Genomic DNA, 19156 nt, shown 5'->3' with positions numbered 1-19156 from the left:
TATTTCTCTCGGATTACAAGTTTCAAAAAATAAAGGACAGTAAACTCCACTGGATGCAAACTTCTAGCTTTAATTTAATTATTCTCTTTTCTAAAATTAAACAAAAAATTCGATACATTTTCATACACTACAAAGGTAATGCAGCAGGCAGGAGTCACTCTGATCACATTGGGGACGATTCCTTTGTAAAATCCATGAACTCCTTCTTTCCTTTGGGGGGGTGGGTGGGGGAAAAGAACATTTTTAAGCAGATTTGAATGAAAAATCACTGAGACAAACAAACATGGAAGCCCAGGATGTCTCTCCCCGTCCCCAATATACAGTTTTACACATATCCATTGTCTTCAAATTCTAGCCCTTGCACCTGTGCAACCCCACTGACTACAAAGAGTTTGTACAGATTTAACTAAGTCCAGGTCTGCACTACAGATCTATAGCAGTATAACTACATCGCTCAGGGGTTCGAAAAAACCACACCCCGGAGCGATGTAGTTACACTGATCTAACCCTCCTTGTAGAAACTGCTATGTCAACACGAGACCTTCTCCCATTGACATAGGTACCGCCTCTTGGGGAGGTGGATTAACTACGCCGAGGAGAGAAGCTCTCCCAATAGTATGTTAGCGTCTTCACTAAAGTGCTGCAATGGCGCACCAGTGCAGCAGTGCTGATGTAGTGCTGTACGTGAAGACAAGCCCTAAGTAAATAACTCCGTTGAGCAGGTGATGTACTAGGAGGAACAGAATCCAATTCACACTTGGCCCTGCAGAACCAACACAGCTAACAGAAAAAAAAAACAGTAATAAAAATGTGTCACTGAAGTCAGAAGACACAACACTGACTACACACCAGGAGCAGATCTGTTGATTAAGGTGAGGTCATTTTCACAGAATTGCATTTTTACTTCTCTATGCCTACCTCCATGTCCTGCGAATAACATCAACCATTCCAGAGTACCGATTGTGTTGATCCTGAAGACGAGCTCGCACTACTTGATATGGGTATGTTGCTGATACAGCAAATATTTTGGATAGTGCTGCCATGGTAATGTATTCTAAAGCAGTCTAAAATTGTAAGAAAGTTACCAATGTTAGTTTAAGTCAAATTACAGACAACTAAAAATGCTGGGAACTATCACACTGCTTTTTAAAGCATGAACGGAGCAGTACTCTAGATTTTTTTTCCTCTAAGAAGGGTATACAGGTTCCAAGAAGTGCTGATGTTTATTACACATTAACACTAGCATTAGATGTACTTATTTTGATGTGAAACCTGGTTATACTGGATGCTTTAATTTATATCACAAGTTCAATAGCATACTTAAGTAATATCCTAAAAAGTATATTATAAATTACTTTTTTGGTATAGCTACTTTTTTATTTGTTTATATTTGTGGAACTACAAGCATTCTCCCAAAAGTTAATTTAACAACAAAACAAAAACAAACAAGATTTCCCAAGTTCTCAAATGAAAAGTGGATTACTCCAACATGTAAAAAAACAGTGCTAACTGTCTTGTGATGAGATAATTTGTACCGAAAGTGAAAAAACAATGAATATTTTCCTTATTTTTCCTATGTGATCTGCCAAAAGTTAACATAACATTAATAGCTAACAAATTAGTAGTTTGTGGCAATTGCACAAACAGTACAATCTCATCTGATCTATGTTCTAGATATACAGTTCTGGTTTCCATATACTCACATACTATAAAAAGATAAATGTTTCCATTTTAGGCAACTTACCAATTTTGTATCCAATAGTCTGTTTCTATGCTTATTGTATCTCAATTTCAGATTTTCATATGCCATGAACTGAAGTGCTCCATGTGAAGTTCCAAACAGACCAGGCACAAATCCCTAAAACATTTTTATTAAAAAAAGAAAAAACAGGTTAATCTGTAACCCTTGAAAGCTAGACAACCTGCTTGCATCTGCTTATTCCAACATATGCTCTGCGCTCCCCTCCCAATACACACAACTCATTTATACTGTTGTAAAACCTAAAGACTACAACCAGGTTCAGCCCTGTTATGCTACATACCATACAAACACGTCTATCTAAACATCAGCCCCTGCCACAAAGAGTTTACAGCTGTAAACTCCCCCCCCCACCTCCTTGCCATAAGGGGGTGAAACTTATCTGGGCCAGCCAGGGCTGAAGACTGCATCCCAGAAGCATTGCTGCTCTGTTGTCAGGCAACCCTCTCTTAAGCAGAGAGGAGGCTGGAGGGAGGGAACTAAACCAGCAGCTCCAGATGTCCTGACACAGGGGACCTCTGATTGGTTCTCTACCCCAGGGATCTGGGAGAGAGAAGATGGTTCTGTATCCCTCTGGGTGACAGTGTAGATAGACAAGGTGGGTGAGACAATATCTTTTATTGCATCAACTTGTGTTGGAAAGAGAGAGACAAACTTTCCAGCTACACAGAGCTCTTCTAAATAAAATAAAATGAAAGCTATTACCTCACCCACCTCGTGTCTCTAATATCCTGGGACCAGCATGGCTAAAACACTACAAATAGTTGAGAAAGAGACAAGGAGGAAGTAGCCCCTCCTTTGAGGCGACATAGGAAAGGGTGAGCGAGATGGTGGCGGAGAGCACCAGACAGGAAGGGAGCATCCAGCTCCCTTCACAGATTGACTTTTTTTTTTTCCCCCCCAATTTTCCCAATCCTCAATTGGGAAACTCCATCAAACTGGGCTCCCACAGAGTCTGCCATGCCACTCTGAGGGCAGTGACTGCCTGATGGACAGTTTAGCTGGCTGCCACAGCCAACAGCCTGATCACGAACAGTTACCTCACCCAGGAGGAAAAGCAAAAAGCTGGTGTCTAAGATTGTTACCCCAGAAGAGAAGGATTCAGATCATCCCTTGGAGCTGAAAAGCTATTTCCGAGATTCAGATTGCTCTGTGGATCACTAGACCCCCTCAGACAAGACACCAGGCCACAGTGCCTGCAATGTCTACAAGTGCACCACTGATAGGTACCTGGACTTGCGACTGACACGTTAGAGCAGTGGTTCTCAAACCTTTGTACTGGTGAGCCCTTTTACATAGCAAGCCTCTGAGCAAGACCCCCCCCCAATAAATTAAAAACACTTTTTAACATATTTAACACCATTATAAATGCTGGAGGCAAAGTAGGGTTTGGGGTGAAGGCTGACAGCTCGCGACCCCACCCCCATGTAACAATCTCGTGACCCCCTGAGGGGTCCTGACCCCCAGTTTGAGAACCCCTGTGTTAGAGGGCTGACATAATAACTAGAGTCAGGGAGACTTTGTGGGTGGTAGTTTTAAGTGACCAAAAGAGATATAAAAAGAGGTTTATAGCATCCTCTACAGATGGCTTTGTATATATTTAAAAAAAATCTATCCATGTTCATATATATTTATTTAGTGTATTTTGTTCTTGACATTTTTTGTGTTTATAATTTCTATTGTTCATATAAAGCTTATTGGAGTTGTTTGGTAATTTGAGAATTGTGTACTTATTTATGAATGGAGTATGGTATCCCGTTAGGGTGGGTTATCCATTATTTCCCAGGAGGCACCGCTGATGGAGTAGCAGTTTGAATAATCCAGATCTCCAGTGCGGGGAGTTGTGAGTTCAACACAGAGACCCACAATGGCAGAATGACCCTGGACCTCAAGAGGTCAAGCACACCCAACCCCTCCTGAGTGTGTACCCTCTGAGGTGCTTGGGGGAATGCAGGACGGGGAGAAGTCATGTCTTTTAGACTATGCTACAAGCGGACAAGACAAATAATTGGCTAGGGGAGACAAGGTAACAAATCCAACAGAATGAGTTCAGGTTCTTAGCCAGTTATTAGCAGTGATCACTACTTGCCAGTCGCCAGGTTCCATTCTTGTGAATACATCACAGGATGGCTGGCCCTTTAAGGGAAGCTGGGCCCAGCAATTCTGCAAGTTTTATCAGTAGTGATTTTATATTATTCATTTGTTGCTGATGAAAATGCTGCATAGCGTCGGGCCTACTACCAATCCCTGTGGAACCCCACTAGAAACACCCCTACATGCAACAATTCCTCACTGACGACTACTTTTTGAGATCTATCAGTTATCCACTTCTTAATCCATTTAATGTGAATTCTATAGAGACTATATAATGCTAATTTTTTAATGAGAATGTTGCGCTGTACTATGTATATTATATCTACGCAATTACCTTTATCAAACTTTTAATCTCAAAGATGACGAATATCAAGCTTGACAAGACCTATTTTCCCTAAACACATGTTGACTAGCATTAATTATATTCCCATCTTTTACTGCTCGACCAGCTGAATTCAATGTCAGCTTTTCCCTTATTCAGCCAACTCTTTTAGGACTCTCACATCAGCAGGCCTGGATAACTTGCACTCAGACAAATTTATCACTAGCAGATGTTGTTTAACATCCTTCTCAGTTACTGATGGACTGGAATGTATTATCATTGTCATATGAGAGCATCATCCTGCTTCTTTCCAAATACAGAACAGAAATATTTACTGAACACTTCTTCCTTTTCTCCATAATCAACAATTATACCATTTCAATGGGTCTATATCATTGCTAGGATTTTGTTCCTAATATAATTAAAAACGTCTACTTATTGTCCTTAGCCCTGCCAACCATGGATTTTTCCCTTGTATTCTTTCGAATCAATGAATTACAAATTATGAAGTGCAAAAAATTGATAAGGGAAGCTATCTACTTCCTCCTTTTCCATGTGTTACATTTTGCTTTTTTATTTCTAATTGCTGCTGTCACTTCACCCTGAACTTGGATGATCTCGAAGGATGCAGGTTTGGAGGCATCTGAGGAGGAGACTGCAGTAGCCAAGGCATGATGCTTAAAAAAAAATCTCTGCTATAGTCCCTTTCAAGATATGTTTACATATCCGCTCAACAAAGGATTTATTGTTAATCAGTAGCTTTAATCTAAGGAAAAACACAAAATGGACTATATAGCTAACATGCTAACTCAAGTGATTTTATTATGAGTTTCACAATATTTGGCATTTTTCTTAAAACCCCAGCACCTGGGGTCTTGTGATTATATGAGAATCTGTTTATTTTTTAATTTAAGATTTTAGCCCTAATGGTTATGGAGAAAAGCTAGAGAACATGAACCTTGAAGTCACCAAGTCAAATAGAGAACGAAAAAAATTAGTATATTTTAAATCTCATTATTTTTAAGCCAACCTCATGATATTTTTGGGGCCTAAATCATGATTTGGCATGCTCAGGCCTGGGATTACTGTGCTGGCTCTTTTAAGACCTGGTAAGACCAGCTTGCTGTTTACTGGGCCTCAACCCTTTCAAACAAGGGAATTCTGGCAGATGAAGTCTCCAGGAGGCAATGATGGGCAGGGCATATCATGTGACAGCTAGGCTATAAACAGAGAACTGTTCTTGCCTCAGTTTGGCAGAGCCTCTCTCTCTGGTCTCTTCACCAAAGAAACAACCTTGTGGATGGACTAAAGAAACAGGCAGGTGAAGAGAACAGAACTCGAGCATCGAGTATCTGAAGGAAAAGGCCTGAGGCAATATAGTAAGGGTGCAGGCTTGAGACCTGGCACTGGGCACTTGTGCTTATTTTGGGACCACAAGCTGGGTTGAATGAAGCCTCCTTCACCCCGCATCAATAGAATGACTACTGATTTGGCCTGGGGAGGATCAAGGAAAAAAACTGCTTAATTCAGGAAAGGCAAGTTATTGAGGAACCCTGTATCAACAGGGCAAATGAACTACCAATCCCAGGCAGGCCTGAAAATTGTGGATGCAAGGCCATGTGCACAACAGGCTAAAGAGAAAGCTTTTTCAGGGATTGCAAAAGAAACTGTTCAGTTCAGAGAGGGCAACCCTGCGTCAGTGGGGTGCGAAAGAGATGCATTTTGCTTTTGGGATAATTAGAGTCCAGACGGGAGAACTCTTTACTGTGGTTTGGCTGGAGGGCTAGATTCCAAGTCACTCATCCACCAGAGGAAGACTGCAGCCCACAAGCTAAAGAAGAGACACAAAAGCAGTGAAATATGAGAGATAAGAACCAGTTAGACACAACTGTGGAGAATGAGGAAGTGTACCTTATTCATCTGCAAAAATGGTTATCTGAAGAGAATACTGAATACAGCTTTGTGTTCTCAAAAAGAAAAGGAGTACTTGTGGCACCTTAGAGACTAACCAATTTATTTGAGCATAAGCTTTTGTGAGCTACAGCTCACTTCATCGGATGCATACTGTGGAAAATACAGAAGATATTTATATACATACAAACCATGAAAAAAATGGGTGTTTACCACTACAAAAGGTTCTCTCTCCCCCTACCCACTCTCCTGCTGGTAAGCTATTAGTTAGTCTCTAAGGTGCCACAAGTACTCCTTTTCTTTTTGAGAATAAAGACTAACACGGCTGTTACTCTGAAGCTTTGTGTTTGTAGGTCACAGAATCTCTAGTTCATACTAAACAAAACTTCACAAAGCTTCAAACATGGCACACAGAGGATGAAGCAGCAGGGAAAGTCATTCCATGCTTTAATTTCTTTAAAAAAAAAAAAAAAAAGGCCTTAAATACTCTAGACTAGAATATAACAGGCTGAAACAGGCCTAATCTCAAGCAAAAGTTCTTGATGTGGATAGTTATGTGGGTACCCTTCTTTAGATAACAGCTATTATAGGCTCTTTCAAAGGAAGTACCTAGCTTGGATGCCTGCTCTTGCAGGTAAGATTAGCATTAGAGAGAAGCATCCAGGGCCAAGACACATACTAAACACATGGAAAATCTGAAAAGCAACCCAATGGAACAGAATTTAAGAAGTCCTAACAGATGCAAGAAATTAGAACTGATCTACATGGAACAGAACAAACATTTATCCAGCCACACCAAAGAATCCCAGCAACTTCAGGTTAAGGAGTAAGTGAAATATTTTGTTTCAGAGTTATCAGAACTTGGCATTCATTGGTACCTGCTACAACAATCTCAGAGACTGGGATCAGGTTTCCCGCAGCAAATAAGGGAGATTAACATTCAGTAACCTACCCATAGTTGCTAAGAGCCAGTAAGCCTGTTCCTCCACATTAGCTGGATTAGAAGAACCAGAGTTCTTCAGGTCTCCAAGGTATCCATGACTGTCCTAATGTCATGGTCTGAAGGAAGGAAGGCAGAACGAAGTTCAAATCAAGCTGTTATTTTGTTTCCCTAAATAAATTCTCACACTAAAAGAATAAAAGCCACATTTGTAGTTGTGTAGCTAGTAGTTGTAGCCAAATTTAAAATCCTACGAAATGTGTGGATCCAGAGCTGAAGATGACACATTACAGGCCTAAATGCCTGGGAATGGGATGTGGGAGGTGACTGCAGTATTGTCCATAGTAATGGAGGGAAGATTAATAACTCTGTTTCAGTCACACTGCATTTAAGATGATGGTTGGACATTCATGAGATGTCAGAAAGACAGGCAGAGAGATGGGATTGGATGACGAGGAACAGTTTGATCAGTAACAGCACCAATCTGCCCTAGAAATTATGCCCTGTTGCCGCCACCTCTCTCCTCCAACGACTAGAAGAGAATACTACAGAAGAAAAATTCATGATCATTAAACAAAAGCAGTTCTTGATTCAACTTTTCTGTTTTAGTCATATTCCTCTCATCTGAGTTTCAGCCCACAATGCTTTTGTCCACGTACCCCATAGTCTTCCCTCTTCCAGTTTCACTACTGCTTATCCTTCTGCAACCTTTACTTACCATTATAAGTTTTTTTTGCTGCAATCCTCTGGTGTGGTAGAAATAGGCTTATGAGATGATGAAAGGTAGCTTTTATAGTAACATGTAACAACTTTCCAATTCCACAAGAGCCACAGTGCTATTACACCCATGATAAATTCCAGAATTCTTCTCCATTATGCCAAATTATATTACCTTGTATAAGCCACGTATACCCTCGAGCTTGTATATCTTTATAAGAGCATCAAACATTCCTTTGTACTGGCGCTTTGATGAATCAATGCCAGCATCATATTGTAACACAAGCCGCGTCTTCGTTACCCATATTGGGTTTGTGATACAGAGGGTCATGACTCCTAAGAACAGATGGAAGTTAGACTAATATTATGAATGCCACTCTGAAAGTTTGTACCCCTTTGTTCAATTCAGTACAAAACACACACACCCCCATCCTACAAGAGCACTAAACAAGAAAAATGTAGACATCCCACTCTTTTCCTCTTAACTTTGAGAGCCAAATGCTGCCGCAACAGTTCTGCTGAACAGAGGGTGGGAGGGGAAACTGGTACAATTTGGGGAGTCTGTGCAGAAGTGCATGCTGCAGACCACAGGGCTCCCTGTGTATCCTTTACATTGGGGCTAGTGGATATTTCCTCCTTTACTCCACCAGGGTCCAAATGGTGGAATCTGGACATAAGCAGCTAGTTTTATTTTATTTGTGCTTTAATTATCTCAATTTAGCCTTATGGTACACAAAATTTCAAAATTAAACGAGGGGGCACAGAAATAAAGTGTCCATGTAACGAACCACCTCGCTCTGTCAGAATGATTGACCTGATGTAGCTTTACAGATTACTTTAAGTCGTAGGACTATAAAGTAATGACAAACTAAGGATACAATTTAATGTGTAATACTGCAACAAGAACTCTTCCAAAGCTCCAAGATTACCATCTATATCAGAGAAATGTGTACAAGAACACAAGAACATTAGAAATGACTTAGATTAAAAATTGCAGAGATCAGATATTTGTATTTTGTAGGTACGATATTTTGAGCATTGGATTTATTTATTCTTTAAGAATTAAATGTATCTGAATTCAACATCCTATTGACACTACAGGTCCAATCCAATGCTTATTAAAGCCAATCAAGTTATTGCACTGTCTTCAATGGGTGCCTGATTGGGTCCTATATCTGCTTTTGTGTGTCATTCTAAGTGCTCAAAATTAACACTAATACATTATATTACAAGGATGTGTTTAATAATTTTTGGCCTTTTATTGAACAGCTGCATATAGTTTATGCACTAGAATTTGTATAAAATATTAAGAAAAGATGGCTAGGCAGCCATAAAACATTTTAGTGGTTGCTATTTATGAATAAAAATGTAGAACACACAGCTGTCCAACCAAACAGTATTAAATTATTTATTACTTTATAAGTGAATGCAGCTGGACTGAAACACTTGCACTTGCCATCTGGAAGAAAAAGCAACATTGACAGACAAAGGCAAAAACAGCATATGGACAGGCTGAAGGTAAACATTAATCTCGCTTGCATTTTCCTCACCGGCCTCAGCAGCTGACACTAGGTGTTCGGTTGCACCAAGACCTTCCAGCTTTCTTTCCTCCTTGTAGGCTTTGATGGCATTATAGCTGGAAGAGGTAAAACATATTTAGATAGAAGAAATACAGATCATTTAGGAAAAGGTTTTTAAAGATTACTTTATGCACCATTACCCATTAGAGAGCAGACAGAGTCAGAGATTAACCTGTCTCAGTCAGATGCGATACAAATTGCTGAATTGTAGCTTTAGGCTATTTAAATATCTTTTACAACAGTACTCTTTAAAGTGACAGAATATTCCTAGATGACAACAATGGGACTGCACCCTGTATGAGATGCTTATAAGACAAAAGACTGCCTCTTCATAAAACCTAGGTGGTAGGTATTTATTTTCTAGCACTACATTACATCAACCTTTATCTGGTGGATTGACCTCATGCCCTCTGGTCTGCATTCTGGATTTTGAGTGAACTTTCACTGGGAGGTGAACAGGTGGAAGTCAGAAGAGAATAAGCTCTAGATCAGGGGTCTCAAACTCAAATGACCACAAGGGCCACATGAGGACTAGAGCATTGGCCTGAAGGCCGCATCACTGACACCCCCCTCACTGCCCCTGGCCCCACCCCCATTCCAACCCCTTCCATGAGGCCCCACCCCCATTCCAACCCCTTCCCTGAAGTCTCCAACCCAACTCTGCTCCCTCCCTGCCCCCAGAGGGTGCAGGAGGGGTGCAGGGTGCTCAGGGCAGGGAGTTGGGGTGCAGGAGGGGTGTAGGCTCCGGCCTGGCGCCGCTTACCTAGAGCGGCTCCAGGGTGGCAGCGGCCAGGGTAGGCTCCCTGCCTGCCTTCACTGGCCCCGCTCCGCTCAGCAGCCAGAACCACGTCCCTGTGGCCCCTGGAGGAGGGGTGGGGCACAGGGCTCTATGCGCTGCTTTTGCTGCTCCTCCAGGTACCTTCTCCGAAGCTCCCATTGGCTGCGGTTCCCCGTTCCCGGCCAATGGGAGCTGCAGGGGGCAGTGCTTGGAAGCAACGCACGGAGCCCTCTGTGCCGCCCCAACCCCCGCAGGGACGTGGTGCCAGGAGCAGCGCGGCGCTCGCGGCACCAGGGAGGGCAATCTTGGCCTGCAGGCTGTAGTTTGCCCACCCTTGGCCCAGAGGTAGGCGATGCGGGTGGTGGGGCACGGGGAGCTTGGCTAATAGTCATTGATGGACCTATTCTCCATGAACCAATCCAGTTCTTTTTCGAACCATTATACTTTTGGCCATCACAACATCCCATGGCAATAAGTTCCACAGGTTAATTGCATGTTGTGTGAAAAGTACTTCCTCGTTTGTATTAAACTTATCAATTTCATAGGGTGACCCCTAGTTTTTGGAAAGGGTTTCACTTTTCTGTTCACTTTCTTCACACCATTCATGATTTTATAGACCCCTCTCATCTCTCTCCTTAGAAATCTCCTTTCCAAGCTGAACACCCCTATCTGTTTAGTCTCACCTCATATGGAAGCCATTCCATACCCTTGATTATCTTTGTTGCTCTTCTCTGAACCTTTTCCAGTTCCACTATATCGTTTTTGAAAGGGGACAAACAGAACTGGACACAGTATCCCAGGTGTGGGCACATCATGGATTTATAAAGTGGTATTGTATCTTCTGCCTTATTTTCTATCCCCTTCCTAATAGTTCCTAACATACTGAGAGACTTTTAGATTGCTGCTGGGCATGAAGTGGAAGTTTTCAGAGAACTATCCACAGTTACTCCAAGATCTCACTTAATTTGCCATTTTCTTACCCAGTTTTGTAAGATTCCTCTGTAATTCCTCAAAGTCTGCTTTGGACTGAACTATCTTGAATAATTTTCTATCAGCAGCAAATTTTGCTGCTTCACGGTTCACTCCCTTTTCCAGATCATTAATTAATGTGTTGAACAGCACAGGTACCAGTACAGATCCTGGGGAATCTGCTGTTCACCATTTTCCACTGAAGACAGACAAGCTACAAGTAAAGTTATTTAATATTTCTGCAGCATCATAATAATAAAACCTAGCTCTTATACAGTACTTTCCATCAGATCTCAAAGCCTTTTACAAGGGAGGTCAATATCATTATCCTCCCCATTTTACAGATGGGGAAACTGAGGCACGGAGGCAATAATTTGCCCAAGGTCACCCAGCAGGCCAGTGGCAGAGCCATGAATAGAATCCAGGTCTCCTGAATCCCAGGCAGAGTGAATAAAAATCAATAATAAAAAAAAAAAAAAAGAAAAGAAAAATCTGATTTAGATTAAAAATTGGATTTTTAAAAAATTAAACTTGAAATTATAACTACAAAAGGTAAATAAAACATACTTTTTAATGTAAGTAGTACATGTTAAAGGAGTTCCGGAAACCTGCCGATTTCTCAAAGAGACAATATTAAAGGCACAACAAACTATCCTGATGCCAAGGAAAGCTAAACAGAATATTAGGACGCCAATATGGCTCCATCTGGAGCTCTTTAATGACCTGAAAATCAAAAAGGAATCGACAAAAAGTAGAAACATGAAAAAATTGCAAAGGATGAGTACAAAAGAATAGTGCAAGCATGCAAGGACAAAATCAGAAAGGCTAAGCCACAATATGAATTACACCTAGCAAGGGACGTAAAAGGCAATAAGAAGAGGTTCCATAAATACAGTAGGAGCAAGAAAAAGAAGAAGGCAAGCATAGGTCCACAACTTACCAGTGAAGGAGAGCTAATAATGGATGACACTCAGAAGGCTGAACTCTTTAATGCTTATTTTGCTCCTGTCTTCACTAAAAAGGTTAATTGTGACCAGACACTTAACATAACATTTACAACAGGGGAAGGCACACAAGCCAGAACACGAAAAGAACAAGTTAAATTTGTTCAGGTTAGCAGGGCCTTATGAAATTCACCCTAGAGTATTTAAGGAACTAGCTGAAGCAATCTCAGAACCGTTAGTGAACATCTTCAAGGACTTATTGGAGACAGGTGAGATCACAATGGACTAGAAAAGGGCAAACCTAGTACCTATCTTTAAAAAGGAAACAAAGAGGACCCAATGAATTATAGACCAGTCACCCTAACTTTGATACCTAGAAAGATATTGGAATAAAATTATTAAACTATGAATTTGTAAGCACCTAGAGGATAATAGGGTAATACGCTATAGCCAACGTAGATTTGTCAGGAACAAATCATGCCAAACCAACCTAATTTCCTTCTTTGACAGTTATTGGCCTAGTGGTTGGGGACAGCTATAGATGTGCTATACCTTCATTTTAATAAGGCTTCTCCCACATGACATTCTTATAAGCAAACTAGGGAAATATAGTCTAGATGAAATAAATATGAGTGCACAACTGGTTGAAAGACTGTACTCAAAAAATAGTTATCAATGGCTCACTGTCAAACCAGGAGAATGTACCTAGTGGGGCAGTTCTGTCCTGGGTACAGAACTTCTCAACATTTTCATTGATGATGACTTGGATAATGGAACAGAGAGAATGCTTATAAAATCCAAGCTGAGAAGGGTAGCAAGAACTACGGAGGACAGGATTAAAATTCAAAATGACCTTGACAAATTGGAGAATTTTTATGACATCAACAAGATGAAAGTCAGTAAAGGCAAGTGCAAAGTACTACACTTTGGAAGGAAAAATCAAATGGAAATAACTGGCTAGGCAGCAGTACTGCTGAAAAGACACTCTGGGGTATAGTGGATCACAAATTGAATATGAGCCAGTAATGTGATGCAGTTGTGAAAAAGGCTAATATTATTCTGGGGTGTATTAATAGGAATGTGGTATGTATGACATAGGAGGTAATTGTTCTGCTCTACTTAGCACTGGGGACCTCAGCTGGAGTATTGTGTCCAGTTGTGTTCACCAGGCATTAAGAAAACATGGACAAATTGGACAGTGGAGAGCAACAAAATAATGAAAGGTTTAGAAAACCTGACCTATGAGGAATGTTTTAAAAAACTGAATACCTTTAGTCCTGACAGAGCAGGGGGAGAGGGGAGGGCATATGAATCAGTAACAGTCTTCAAATAATGTTAAGTGCCATTATAAAGAGGACAGTGATCAATTGTTCTCCATATCCACTGACGGTAGGGCAAGTACTAATCAGCTTAAGCTACAGCAAGGAAGATTTAGGTTAGATATTAAGAATTAAGAAAAACTTTCTAACTATAAGGAAATTAAATATTAGAATAGGTTACAAGGGAATTTATGGAATCCTTGCAATGGAAAGATTTTAAGAACAGGTTAGACCAACAACTGTTAGGGATGGTCTAGGTATACTTGCTCCTACCTCACTGTGAAGGGATGGACTACCTCACCTTAAGGACCCTAATAGACCTACACTGCTATGTTTTCTATGTTTGCTGACAAAGTTTTAAAGAAAGTTGAACCACTGACCTGGTCAAAGTCACTGGCTAAGCACCTGAAACCAGAATTTGCTGAAGTGATAAACCAGCTATTGACAGCAGTACCCTCTTCTGCAGGTGCAGAGACTTTTTTTTTTTTTTTAATTTTAGTCTATTCAAATAGTTCAATCAAAGTAAAGAATCTGATTGGAAGTTGGAAAAACAACAGGAAAACTTGTTTTCCCTCTTCCAATGCATGAATAAAAATGGGGTGTGAGGATGAGATCTACTACTTCTAAAATCTTGAAGCACATGGTGACCAGAAATAATTGTGTCAATTCACTGTAGTATTTTCTTAATAAAGCAATAAGTTTTAAATACAAAGCATGTTTTGATAATTTTTCTTATGTATCCAGTACATTTAAGGTAGTTTTATTTAACTAATAAAAACTATTTTAAAATGCTGTTTTTGTGTACTTGAATTTCAATTTCTATTCAAATACTTAGAAAAGATGCAAATAAAAATTAATAATCTAATAAATAAAATGCATCGTTCACAATTTTCTAATAAAAATGTAAGAAACCCAAGACTCAATGTGTTTTACACTAAATAATTGCTAAGTAAGTGTACAGACATAGTGCATTCTCCTGATTAGCAAAAACATACCATATTTCATGTCAAGACTTTATCTAGTTGTAAATCAACATTTTTGAATGGTTATACCAACCAGTGAGAATGAATCTTTCTTTAGGAAAATAACTAAAGTACAAACGCAAGACAACATTAAAAGTGATTAAGTTAAAATAAATCATGAGTACAGTTGGTTAAAGGATGATTAAAACTGATTTAAATCAATCCACCCTGGTTCCAATCCAGTACTCTATTCATTAGGCCACACTACCCTCCTAGGCATGCACTATACTTTACAACAGTTACAGATCCCTGTCCTAAACTGCTTACAGTCTAAATAAGACTTAAAATATCAAGTGATGACAAAAAAGGGAAACATTTATATTTATGCACCCTCACCATCTCCCCAAAATCAAAGTACAACCTACATTCAAGGATCACTTTGCATAGAATATTAATATTCTACAGATCCACTTACAAGAAAAAGTAGAGTCCCCAGGAGGCACCTGCACCCCACATGTTTGGAGTTACCCCTTTGTACAGGCCACGTAGTCCTTCGTGCTTCCAGACAGTGGTCAAACAGTGTAGAATCCCATTGTACTTTGGTCTCAATTCCAACCCGTCACTCACTATTTAAAAAAAGAGATTACACTGAAAAAAACCCCAACATTCCATAAAGAGTAAAAGAGTGCGGTATAAAAACTACAAAGCAAATACCTTTTTCTCTAGGCTGAGCAGGGAAATGTGCAGTGTTAAAGAAAGTTGTAGTGAACCCGCTGGCATAACTATTTACACTAGAACCTCAGAGTTACAAACAGTTCATGAATGGAGGTTTTGTTCGCAACTGTGAACAAAACGTTATGGTTGTTCTTTCAAAAGTTTACAACTGAACATTGACTTAATACAGCTTTGCAACTTAGTATGCAGAAGAAAAATGCTGCTTTTAACCACCTTAATTTAAATGAAACAAGCACAGAAACATTTTCCTTACCTTGTCAAATCTATTTTTTTTTTAAACTTTCCCTTTATACTTTTAGCAGTTTACATTTAACACACTACTGCACTGTATTTGTTCCCCCCTACCCCCCGCTGCTGCCTGATTGCATACGTCTGGTTCCAAATGAGGTGTGTGGTTGATTGGTCAGTTCGTAACTCTGGTGTTTGTAACTCTGAGGTTCTACCGTAGCTGTATTCCGAAGGTGAATGTGAGTTAAGGTTTGGGGAACTTTACAATGGACTGATGCAGTTGTTCTGCAGACTTCCTAAGGTCAACAGGATGGAAGCACCTCTCACTGAGAAGGTAACTCTGCTGCAGTGTACCTTAGATGAGTAGTGTCCTTGACTTAAAGCATTTTGTCAGTTTTACAGAGGATGGAGTTTGTCTTATTAATGCCCTAAGAGTTTTATGCTACATCTAACCTATAATCTTTGACATTTTTGTGGTCCTCTACAAATACTACTTTTCTCCCCCAAATGATTTTCGTCCCTTGGAATTTTTATTATGACTTTAGCAAGAAATTCCCATTTAAAATGTATCATCCATGTTTGACGTATGATTTTCAACAGGTCATGATCCGGTCAATTCAAAATCAGTTTTCACCAGAACAATCAAAGGTTATTTCCATGCTAAATTCTAACTTTTTCTCTGCCGCTCCTCACTACTTGGGCTGCATTGCATTTTTTTTTTAAATTAGAACAAAGTGTATCTTTGGCCCTTTTCTATTCAACAGCTGAACTGTTTTTGCCCAAACTTTCAAAGACATTCACCTTAAGAAAAGATGGAAGTATGGAAAGTTTTAGCCTGATAGATTTCAGATGGAACAGAAATGTTTGTGTAGCCTTGACTATAGCCACTATAGCAGTTGCTTCTGCTCTTACTATAAGAATGTAAAAATGGCTACAGTATTTGCGATACAAGGAATTTACCTCGAAAGCAGGAACCAGAGGTGGGGTTCAGAGTGACCTAAACTTCAAACTAAAGCAAACTTTCCCAACTCTGTTAAGCCTCTGTCACAACTAGGAAGTCAGCTCAAAATTTTGCCACCAGAGTGGCTTCCTGGCCTGCTTATGCAGAGAAACTATGCTCCCATCAGAAATGGTAGTCTGGTAACTAAAACACAGACAGCATTTTCTGTTTATTACATCCATTCTCTGACCCGCCTCATGTACATAATATGTTCTGACAAAGACCAAGTTTGAAAAAAGAAATGGATCAGCAGGACCTCAAAACAACAGGGAAGTCAGAGCCTGGAACATACATTAGGGTGGTCAGTGAAGTTGTTGTTTACCAATATAATCTTAATCTCAGGTTATCAATTTCATTTCACTTTAACGGTTTCTTAACCACCCTAATTAAATCTAGTGAGATCTTGGAGGTGTGGGAGCTCCTACCCTAAACTTGTTTTTAAACTTTCTCTTTAATTAATAGTTTAGGTTTTTTTTAATCACGATCCTGATTTCTCGGTCCCTAATTCCACTTCCTGGTTGAAGGCAGAGGCTGGAGACTCTTCTGGGTTCAACGCTGGCTCAGGTAAATGAAAAATGAAATCCCATCTATGCTGTTTGGTGAGAATCCATCTTGGTGGGGTGGACACATATTTGGCATCAGAGTTCCAACCAATAATTCAGGGGAACAGCTCAAAACCCACTGGTTGATGGTGATGTTGTGGGCTAAAACCTACCACCTGAGGCCACAAGCAGCAGGAATCACATGGAGCAGAGAAGAAGAGGTTTTATCCTTGGATGAGGTCTTGGCGCAGAAAAAAACCCGAGGCATCAGCATGCGCACCACCACCCCCCAAATTATTTCTGGGAATCAGAAAAGAGCATGTGAAGGGCCCATTCTGGTGAGGGAAGGAGTCCAAGTCTCAGTGGTTTTGAATACAGACTTTTGTCTAGTCATACCATAAAGCTCTTGAGAAACAGCCAGCATCCAAGGCGTCGGAAATCACAAATACAATCTAAAATGGAACTATCAAAGCCCAAGAACAAAGTTGGAATGCAAAACTTAGAGGGGTCTGTGGCAGTTAGAAATAAGAGCTGGGCTGAGGTATAGAGAAGTTTAGCTAGCTATCACTGCCAAAATAAGGCAAAAATGTGGTATTAGATGTCAGGAAAAGTAAGATTTAGAGGAAGGGACACTGTCCTGTTAAAAAAAATTTTGGGTTACCAGACCTTTAAGACTACTGAAACTAGTTTATTTTTTACCACTTATTCTATCTGCTGCTAATATATCAATAAGATTTTCATAATAAAAAGAAATCTAGTCAATTTTTCGTCTACTTAGTCAGTTGCATTTTCCAGGTGTCCATATGCTTGACACAATGCTCCATCTGTAACTAAGAAAAAGTGTTTAAATCCTCACCAAAAAAGTACAATTCTACTTGAATCTTTAAATGTTACAGAAAACATATTTTGTATATTCAAAAATTCACAACATTTAATTTTGGAGTCTAAATTATCCAAAAATTCATTTGAAATAAATGTAAAGAAATTAGGCAGTTCTTTAACCTATATATAAACGGATGTGATAAAATAGAGGCTTCAAAAGAACAACTCATCAGCCACATCAACAGTAGCTCATCGGAAAGAAGAGGACACCCTTCCCTGCAGAGAAACTGCAATTCCAACTTCATTCTCTGCTGACCAGCATCACAGCCTACAATAATGGGGCTAAATTTAGTTGGGGATTGGTCCTACTTTGAGCAGGGGGTTGGACTAGATGACCTCCTGAGGTCCTTTCCAACCCTGATATTCTATAATTCTATGATTAAATTAAATACTCTTTTGCCTCTACTATTTAATTTATTGGATCTAAAGTCAGTAAAACTCCCCAGTTATGTACCACAGGAGAAGTTAATCTAACACATAAGGAATTTAATATTGCATGTCACATCTGAACAAGATAACTGAATACTTGTTATAATAGTGTATTAAGGTTAAGTGTATTTTGACAGGTGCTTAAATCTAGTCAATGTAACAAAACTGCAATGGTTCTTAAACTTTTATACTGCTGACCCCTTTCACATAGCAAGCCTCTGAGTGAAACTCCCCCTTATAAATTAAAAACACCTTTCAATACATTTAACACCATTATAAATGCTAGAGGCAAAGCAGGGTTTGGGGTGAGGGCTGACAGCTCGCGATCCCCCATGTCATAACCTCGTGACCCTCTGAGGGGTCCCGACCCCCAGAAAACACCTGAGTTAAAGTTTAGCGTTACTCAGTATTGTGCTGGATCGTGCTTACAGTAGATTCGCAATCCCAGGCTTTGCTGTAATCGCAGCCCCCCGGTCCCCTCAACCTTTGCTCCCACTAGAAGTCTCGAGTCGTGGCTGGTTTCGGAGAGCCGCAGGCGCCGGGGAAGGAGAGCGGGCACCGCACGCACCACGCCCCTGCGCAGCTCGCTCTAACCTTCCGGCAGCATGGCAAATCCATGCTCTGAAGCGAAGGTGGGAAGAGGCAGACTGGAAGCCAGGCTGCGCTACGCATTGTGCCTCAGTTTCCCCAGCGGGAGTGGCTCCAGCAGGCGTAGCGGCCCGTCCAGGGAGGGTGCCCCCTCTGCAGGGGAACGGGGGGAGCAGGGGGCCCGCCTCACCTGCGAAGCGGATCTTCACCAGGTCCAGCGGATGCAGCACCAGGGTGGAGACGACCCCGCCGCTCAGACCCGCCACAAGGCTCTCGTACCGCACGTGTCTGAACAGGGGCCGCAAGGGCGGGGCCGGCGGAGACTCCACCGCGCGCACCGACCCCCGCGTGCCCTGAGCCGCACTCATCAGCCCTCGTCCACCGCACCACCAGCCCCGTGGCAGAGACAGAGGGTAGGGGGGGCTAGCCCCCGGCGCCGGCCAAGCTCCCTCGCTGG

General features: G+C 40.8%; 1 protein-coding gene across 1 annotated transcript; it reads right to left on the bottom strand.

Annotated features, from left to right (window-relative positions):
* Positions 1-50: 50 nt before the first annotated feature.
* SLC25A32 (solute carrier family 25 member 32) lies at positions 51-19067 on the bottom strand. Its single transcript, XM_007056099.4, has 7 exons — positions 18890-19067; positions 14771-14921; positions 9294-9379; positions 7919-8079; positions 1745-1858; positions 919-1064; positions 51-210 (listed from the first exon to the last, which is right to left on the bottom strand). The coding sequence occupies exons 1-7, from the start codon at positions 19065-19067 to the stop codon at positions 75-77; spliced, it is 972 nt and encodes a 323-aa protein (XP_007056161.2). The 3' UTR covers positions 51-74.
* Positions 19068-19156: the final 89 nt, after the last annotated feature.

The sequence above is a fragment of the Chelonia mydas genome, chromosome 2, assembly GCF_015237465.2.
Source record: "Chelonia mydas isolate rCheMyd1 chromosome 2, rCheMyd1.pri.v2, whole genome shotgun sequence".
NCBI classification, from domain to species: Eukaryota; Metazoa; Chordata; order Testudines; family Cheloniidae; genus Chelonia; species Chelonia mydas.
Note: the sequence above shows the minus strand (reverse complement) of the source record. Positions and strands in the feature narration are given on the sequence as shown.

What these genes read in the sequence shown, in the direction of transcription:
- SLC25A32 (XM_007056099.4), bottom strand. Translation starts at nt 19,067, where the DNA reads ATGAGTGCGGCTCAGGGCACGCGGGGGTCGGTGCGCGCGGTGGAGTCT. An exon ending in GGTGAAGATCCGCTTCGCAG is followed by an intron (nt 14,922 to 18,889) that starts GTGAGGCGGGCC and finishes TTTTTTAAATAG; the next exon opens with TGAGTGACGGGTTGGAATTG. An exon ending in GTTATTCGCAGGACATGGAG is followed by an intron (nt 211 to 918) that starts GTAGGCATAGAG and finishes ACCCCCCCAAAG; the next exon opens with GAAAGAAGGAGTTCATGGAT.